Source organism: Priapulus caudatus, unplaced genomic scaffold (genome assembly GCF_000485595.1).
Source record: "Priapulus caudatus unplaced genomic scaffold, Priapulus_caudatus-5.0.1 Scaffold12, whole genome shotgun sequence".
Taxonomy (NCBI): Eukaryota; Metazoa; Priapulida; class Priapulimorpha; order Priapulimorphida; family Priapulidae; genus Priapulus; species Priapulus caudatus.
In genome coordinates, this window is record NW_014577073.1 from 898,348 (window position 1) to 906,659 (window position 8,312).

Genomic DNA, 8,312 nt, shown 5'->3' on the forward strand with positions numbered 1-8,312 from the left:
ATACCTGGGACCATGCCGAACATTTTCCATGTTTCATGGGGTTTCCTCTCCAGCTAATCTAGCTCAATTTTGGTGTGCCTTTCAAATGACCCCACTGACCACACCCACCAGCGGCTGCCCGCCAGACTTACATTTCCTTACATGGGTATGTACACGAATCAATGCTATATGCATGAAAATTGGTTTCCTTTCCAGTGACCCCCCTGGGCTCCCGGTCTATACTACACTTAGCAATTGCGCAATACTCTAATACTGTGTGGATAAATAAGATGGCTCGTGAGGGTATGAAATGCAAAAACATTTACAACACAGATATATAATAGAAGAACTGCATTAAGCTAGAAACATTGTTAGTATTTCGTAACCAGTAATGTTTTTAACAAGAAATTAGTTGTTAACACTGGTTATTTTATTGAATTAACATTACACATTTGAACAATTACAATGTAACATTAGGATGTTAGCTTTTCCTCCTACATTACTCAGCAAATACTACCAGAGTACATGAGAAAAACTTATTACCTATAATGAATGACAACTCTAAACAGAATGTGCGCTTTCGGCTCAGGGAATTACTACAGTTGTTAATACTCCTAATAGTAATACACAACTAGAATCAAATTCCTTGAATGATATTATGAAGATGACTTCATTCGTATCCTGACACATATTGACATTTTGGCATGGTAATGACACTTTTATAAATAGTGTGAAGATGCTAATCCCTTTACTACAATCTGATTCTGCTATGAGCTGTGGGCACACCACACAGTGTGTGGTATACTACAGTACGTAACAGAGCTCCAATACCTAAGCACCACTTAAAGTGGCCATCACACTGCAAATTTGATCACAAATCAATTTGCAAGTTTACAAACGGCTGAGGTTCCCCCTCTTCCCTCTCCATCTTCAATATCTTCTCTTGAATTATATCCATGGCTTTGCCCTGCTTATAGGTTGTCATTAACGCAGCCGCAATCTGAATTCCTGCCATCAACGCGAGGGGGCGGCTCAGAGGAAACGTCGTCTGCCTCCACAGGTCGATAACCGATTTGTACTGCCGCATTTCTGGTATTGGATAGGTATAGTACTTTCCGGCAACAAACGCCGCCGCCACAGGAGTCAGAACCATCGGATAGATGATGCCGAGGATCAGCTGGTAGGTTGCCGATCGGATCTCGACGCACGTGGGGCACGGCGTCGCGCCGGTCAGGATGTCCATCGTCACAAACTGATACTGAAACAAGCCAGTCGTTATCCCCGGGAGAGCGGCCGCAGGCAGGTAGGTCGATATTAGGCCGTGGCTTCCCAGCAGGAAGGCTTTCCGGTAGTGAGCCTGAAGTAGTATGCCACCGAGCGACGACAGGACCGCTAGGATCGGTGTGCCGTAGCGGAAGGGACGCGTGTCTTCCTCCGGTCTCCAGGTATGTATGAACTTCCGTTGCATCGCTCTGGCCTCCTCGCGACTTATCAGTTTCACTCCCTTCATGTCATTGTCATATGCTCTCTCCGCTACCGAGTCAAAGTACCGCGGAAGCCTTGAAAACATCTTGGCGGTGGGTTTTGATCTCGTTCTAGAAAAAGGTTTGCGTAAACATTACTTTAGACTTTAGAGTTTAGTACGGCTCACGCGCCGTTCACATTACTATACTCTATAGTCGAAATAATGCTCACATGTAACATTATTACTCAAAACTGTATGAAATTGCACAGGCAGAGCCCTGAGCAGTACAGTAGACTAGTACTCAGTACTACTACTACTAGTAGTAGTAGTAGTCGTAGTAGTACGTAGTAGTAGAGCTGGCCAGGTGAGGTGACACTAGCTCTAGTACTATAGCCGCTTACATTAACTGCCGCTGGGCTATAGCATCAACCATTACGAATGCTCGGGACCAACTTATTCCAGCCAGTCAGCGGGAACTATGTATTTCCGATGTGGAGGGGTGGGCGGGTTGTGTTGGTTGTGGACAAAAACATTGTTGTTGTCAAGTAACAAATTAATAATAGTAAATTGTTCATCTTTCATGACAAAACTAATATTACAATCTCTTTTGATCGCTTAATTTGTTACTTGACAACAACAATGTTTTTTTCCACAACCTCTCCGACCCGCCCACCCCTCCACATGCGGAAATACATAGTTCCCGCTGACTGGCGCTGCTGCAGCGCCGCCAGAAATGGCCGTTTGAAGTTCGCAAATCGAATGTTTGTTCACAAAAAAAACCGCAAGTATACTATTGCAACGATAGTTAGAGGTTCAATTTTAGTAGCGGCTATAACTTAAGACATATTCACTTCGGATAAGAGGCATTAATTGCCTACCACAGACGTTTTATAGCCGGATATAATCGGGGATAAGTTGGTCCATCGCATGCCCCATGGGTCGTTCTATAGCCCAGCGGCAGTTAATGTAAGCGGGCTATAGTACTAGAGCTAAGGTGACACCGGCACTCACTGTTAATAATCATTCATTGACATTGCCCCATTGCCATTTGTCCGCAAATGCAGACGTTATAACTGCGCTTTGCTAATCTGAGGGTGCGGGTAACCTGGGGTCTGCGTTACTGCCGGGGTCTGCGTCGGCTCGGACCAGATTGCCATCACAGCCACAGGCACTTTAACTTTAAGCGTTTCAACTGTAAACACACGCCGCCGCCATTGCGCGCACACTGACACATAAATATATAGCGTTACATATATATATCTAATAATCTTTATATTTATGTGTCAGTGTGCGCGCAATGGTGGCGGCGTGTGTTTACAGTTGAAACGCTTCAAGTGCCTGTGATTGCCATGGGCATGGCATTGGCATTGGCATTGGCATTTGCCATTGCCACTGTCGAAAGGTTACCGATCACAGATCAAGACAAGGGGAACACAATAAAAACGCTCGCAGATTGCAAATACATTGCAAATCCACTAAATTTATAATGCATGATAAAATTAGCTTACTAACTAATATCAAATTCCCGTTGGTCGAATCATTTTGATTCACGCCTGAAAACTTCCATGTGTGACCATTTGTGTTCTCTTGTTAGGGTTAGTACAACGTTGTTCGCCAGGTGGCACTGAAAAGGCGGGAGCAACAAAAACATTATCTTGTCTTAATGTTTTATTGATAAACCGACAACTAGCCAATTTTCTTTTAATTTAAGGCATTTTTTATCGTTTTTCTTATTGTCTGGTTTGCTAAGTTGTGTCTCTATAAGTTTTTAGTTTTACCCCGTTACTTAGCGATGGGGATTAAGGGTCTTTTGCCATTTTTGAAGAAGGCTTGCCATCAGGGAAATGTGAAGGAGTTTTCTGGGTGTACGGTTGCAGTTGATACGTACTGCTTACTCCATAAGGGTGCATTTGGCTGTGCGGATCAGCTGGCGAGGGGTGATCCTACAGATCAGTAAGTGTCCTAACTTTGCGAAACATATCTGAGAATTTCTTCTCTGCTAGTCCGACTCTGACTGAGTTACATCAAATTCAAGGCCCACACCGACACATGCGGCTAAAACAGAGGAATTGCTCTCCTCAGCTGTGATTGGAAGATAAAAATAGAATTCGTGACGTTTCTTAAAAAGTCTGTCACTGAGTGACTGTACTTAAATGATAGTTTATTTTCAAGCGATTACAACGTTTACACTCTTAGAGGATTCTCCGAATATTTGCTAACTTTTGCGAAGAGTTTCTAGTTCAAGTAGTGTTCATGCTGTATTCGGAGCAATTCTTACGATTACGGTTTAGCCGCTGACTGGCAACATGACACTAAACAGAGGAATTGCTCCAACATCTGATTAGCTCAAAAACATCAGCTGATGTGACATTTTGGCACAGGAAGCCTGGCATATGGGAAGGGGGAGGGGAGAAGAGAAAAAGAAAAGAGAGGGGGAGGGGAAGGTTGAATACGCAATAGCTACTTCCCTCACCCCCTTAGACTAGGTATTGTTATCAATCGAGTTGTACATGTGTGTGTCATATATATTGACAGACTTGAGAAACGTCACGAATTCTATTTTTATCTTCCAATCACAGGTCGGAGCAATTCCTCTGTTTAGCCGCATCTACACCGACGATTTTTGGTGCCAATGGCAATGCCAATGCCAAATGGTGGATTTGGCTTGGTAAAACCTAGCTGTAGAACTATAGCTAGGGGAACTATAGAACTCCGCCACAGGGCTACAGCACAAACTATATTACTATTGAATATGGGCAATGAAACTGCTCCCACTGCTCCCACGATAAACAGATCACAGAAAAAAACGCGGGGCAGCCCATTACTCATGGCGGTGTGGGTATAGCACTGACGCTGATACAAGGTTGCCAGGCAACATGTTTATGTTTAGAAAAATTCCAGTTTATCCCCATGAGTAATGGGCTGCCCCCGTGTTTTTGCCTACAGTTCGGATGACGTTACCCACGTACGCGAGAATTTGAACGGAATTTGCAAGTAGTACTAAGACTTTGAGGAATAAATGAATAAATGCATGGTGTAAAGTTGTGAAAAGTTTTCAAAAAGATAGGTAAGAGGTCCATGTACATAAATAAGTGTTAAAAAGCGCGATCATTTTGCGTTCTGTTAGCTGTTCCTCGTGGGAGCAGTTTCGTTGCCCATTTTCAACATATATTTGTCCCTGTGGTGGAGCAAAGGGCTGTAGTTCTAGAGCTAGGTAACACCCACACCAAATCCATATACAAAATTGTCAGTGTGGGCATTGGTCAAAGGAAACTCAGACTGGTTCTGTGTGTACCGTATGTGTAATTAATCATCGTTCGTGCATTCCTCGATTTGTGTTCAGGCACTGCCACACACACTGTGATACAGTCATTGAGACCTGTGTTAATGCTAATAAAAAATTTCCACTGCGAATTGTTGTAAACATGCACTTGTACATGTCATTGAGCTTTTTGAGTATTGGAGCTTAATTGTTACTTTTAGGTATGTGAATTACTGCATGAAGTTTGTGAATCTGCTTCTCTCCTTTGGCATCAAGCCAGTGCTAGTGTTTGATGGTTGCCGGCTACCATCCAAGGCTGGAACAGAAAAGCGCAGACGAGAGTAAGTGATGAGATTGCCATTGGTTCTAATGACTAAAACAGTTGTACCGTTTTTTCCCTAATCGCAAGTATCACATCCACACATTTTGTACAGAATGCCAATAATCAAATGTACATTTACATATTAGTTAATATTCCAAACCTGGCCAAATGAAGCTCAGCTATATATATATATATATATATATAGTTATACTAGTTATAAATACTATTTAGTCATTTCAGTTGATTGGGAAATTAAATGAGAGGAAAATTCCTTGTACACATGGGAGTAATTGTTTTAAGAATGTGTTATCGTTACCGTAGAAAGAGACAGCTGATGAAACGAAGAGGTAAACAGTTCTTACGTGAAGGTAAACCTCAAGAAGCTCGCGACTGCTTTCAGCAATGCATCGACGTTACTTCACAGATGGCGCTAGATGTCATGCTTGTATGTATATTGATCGTATGTGACTGAAGTAGTGTGTATTAGTATTACAAATACTCATGACCATCTGTCTGTGCTTGTAAATTTTTACCAGAATTTTGAATGTAGTTACTTTTTTGCAGACTTTTGTAAAACTTCATAGATGCATGCACGGCCAGTGATAGATTGGTGATTATTGCAGGCTGCTAGACAGAAGGGAGTTGACTGCATCGTTGCCCCGTATGAGGCAGATGCCCAGCTTTCGTACCTCAACAAATGCGGTTTCGCTCAGCTTGTCATGACAGAAGATTCTGATCTCGTCCTTTTCGGCTGTGATAGGGTAAGTGCGGGTGAGGGGTAACCGTCTTGCGTAGAAAGCAGGTAATTTTGGTATGGCTCTACTTGTATAGGTGTGGCGCTTCAATTATTCTTGTTATATTTTAGGGATTTGTGCTTGTAGTTCTAAAAGTTATTAACACTGGATTAGGGAAGACATGTTTATAAATATTGAATGCTGAAAATATTAATGCATTAGCTTATTATGCATTTTATGTTGATGCTGCTTGGTATGTGAATAAGACATAACATGATTTACATTAATATGCTTTATCGTTTGCTCACCAATTTGTGTGTGCGATCATATCTCGTTTACGATCATAATTCATACATTCTTTACGATTATTATCTTGTTCATGGATATTGCAGATCATGTTATATCCTTTATGATCATATCTCCTTTACGCATGTTGCAGATCATATTTAAGATGGATCTGAATGGCAACGGTGTTGTCTACGAGAAGGCGCGGCTAGGGGAGGCACTCGGCTCGTCGGCCGCCCAATTCACGTTCGAGAAGTTTCGTCGCATGTGCATCCTGTCTGGCTGCGACTATCTCGACAATCTGCCGGGAATCGGTCTCTCAAAGGCCATGAAGTTCTTCAAGCTGGCGCGAAACACGAACCTGAGTGTGGCAAGTGTCTGACGTCTTTACCGGCCGATATCTGTAAAATGAGCATTGATTCGTTGCCTCTGTTATCCTTTCGTCTCTTAGAAGTAGCAGGCCACGAAATTCAGATTTTTTTGCACCGCCCCAGAGGGCTGGTAACAGCAATTTTTTACCAGCCCTTACCATAATTTAATACCAACCCTCACAAATTTTGTTTGAAAATCCATGCCATGTTTCACGCTTGCATTCTCGATTTCAAATTTGTAAAATGTTGATAAATTATGGCATGATATCCTTCAGGTAAAACAGTAATACTAATATAGGCTATTTGCTCATTAATGCTATAAATAAAAATGTAGGTACTCGCTAACACGGCTGAAACCACCGGCTCGGAGGGCCTGTGTTTTGCCGATGTTACCGGCCCTCCAAATAATTTGCCGGCATATGCCGGTTGGCATGAATACTGAAAGTATTCTCGACAAAAGATCTTGTGCCATGTAATCTATGTAAAACCAGTAAAATATTTTCATGCAATTACATGTCTTATGAAACAAGGAATATCAGTTTATTTTTGCATCATACTCAATTGTTTTACGTTTTCCATCTAGCATTTTCATTTTAAGTTGACCCCATTTTTTTTAAGTGCTTAGCTTGGTTTTTTCTCACACCATAGATTTTAAGCAAAGTTGGGAGCTATCTGAACATGCCGGGCCTCAACATATCTAGTGACTACATCAACAACTTTATAAAAGCTGAGAAGACATTCCTCTATCAGTTGGTGTTTGATCCAGTAACGAGGAGAGTGGTACCCCTGGAGCCGTATCCAGATACCATTGATCCTGACGATCTGGACTTCGCTGGACCGTATCTTTTTTGAAATGGATTGCTAAGAAGAGATGTTGAATATATTTAATCTCAAGCATCTAATTAGTTGATCAATTTCACTTCCGCGAAAACTAAAATTTCATACTCGTTTTATTACTGGATAAGAATGAAGGCTTCTGTGGCAATTACATTTTGCATAGATTGCACACCACTTGCTGAATACAAGGAAATTTTGCATTACGTTTAAAAAATTAGCAGAAGAATCCTACAATACAGTTCTCTGACAAGCCTGTTACTGTTCTTGACCACGAGTCTGCCCTAGGCTCATCGACAAAGTCGCTGCACTGCAGTTAGCTCTCGGGAATCTCGACGTCAATACGCTGAAACGGTTAGGAGATTACGACCCAGACAAGCCAGTGGTGCGTTACTATTTAGTAACTAATGTGCTGTTGGTCTGTACAAGTGTTGACCGCTCCAACACTTTCATATTTGTACTGTTCATAAGTTAAGATGCAACAAGTGGGGAACAATTTTAGAAATATAAATACATTTTTTTCTCATTCTATAGGCAGCCAAGAGGTTGATGACTGATTCTAAAGCCAGAGTCATTGAATGGCAGTAATTTCAGCTAATGTTGTTTTTAAAAGTGAATTTGTGTTGGAATGATTTATTGCTGAAAAACGCAATTCTATGCAAGAGTTTTATGGTGAAAATGTCCGACAATAAGTTACAAGAATGTAATTATATAGTCTCTTTGTGTGTTATTCTTCTGTGTATCAGCCTTCACCAAAGACAGACAAGTGGACATCCAATGTGAAGCGATCTTCCAGGGAACCACACATGTTCAGTATCTGGGATAAGAACTATAAGCCACGGGGACAAGTCAGAAAACCAAACCCTCTAGAGGTAGTAGAGCATGTTATAATCGATATCTGCATACAGCCTTTTTGTTTAGTTGTTATTTTCTAACATCAATATAGCATCAGTTCCACCTGTGATGTGAGAGACTTTGATATGACTAAGAAAATAAAGTGAAAAGTGCAGGGAATTGCAGGAGGCCATTTCTCTTGTCTTTCAGTGACCAGCATTCTAAA

At 41.6% G+C, this 8,312-nt stretch overlaps 2 protein-coding genes across 3 annotated transcripts in view; one reads left to right on the forward strand and one right to left on the reverse strand.

The window, feature by feature from the left end:
• Positions 1-387: 387 nt before the first annotated feature.
• Positions 388-3,033, reverse strand: LOC106808064 (transmembrane protein 126A-like). 2 transcript variants are annotated; one of them, XM_014810625.1, is made up of 2 exons: positions 2,953-3,033; positions 388-1,574 (listed from the first exon to the last, which is right to left on the reverse strand). In XM_014810625.1, the coding sequence occupies exon 2, from the start codon at positions 1,547-1,549 to the stop codon at positions 851-853; it is 699 nt and encodes a 232-aa protein (XP_014666111.1). In that variant the 5' UTR covers positions 1,550-1,574; positions 2,953-3,033; the 3' UTR covers positions 388-850. The 2 variants fall into 2 exon arrangements, with proteins under 2 accessions (XP_014666111.1, XP_014666119.1); XM_014810633.1 differs by having other exon boundaries at positions 2,957-3,028.
• A 48-nt stretch (positions 3,034-3,081) lies between these two features.
• The window catches only part of LOC106807917 (exonuclease 1-like), a 12,183-nt gene continuing 6,952 nt past the window's right edge, over positions 3,082-8,312 (forward strand). Inside the window, exons 1-8 of the mRNA XM_014810434.1 lie at positions 3,082-3,397; positions 4,928-5,047; positions 5,350-5,473; positions 5,652-5,789; positions 6,202-6,417; positions 7,067-7,257; positions 7,541-7,637; positions 7,999-8,172. Of these exons, the coding sequence (XP_014665920.1) occupies positions 3,237-3,397; positions 4,928-5,047; positions 5,350-5,473; positions 5,652-5,789; positions 6,202-6,417; positions 7,067-7,257; positions 7,541-7,637; positions 7,999-8,172 (1,221 nt within the window). The 5' untranslated portion in view covers positions 3,082-3,236. The remainder of the gene's footprint in view (positions 3,398-4,927; positions 5,048-5,349; positions 5,474-5,651; positions 5,790-6,201; positions 6,418-7,066; positions 7,258-7,540; positions 7,638-7,998; positions 8,173-8,312) is intronic.

Bases quoted from the DNA above. Each gene is read 5' to 3' on its own strand.
- LOC106808064 (XM_014810625.1), bottom strand. From the start codon at position 1,549: ATGTTTTCAAGGCTTCCGCGGTACTTTGACTCGGTAGCGGAGAGAGCA.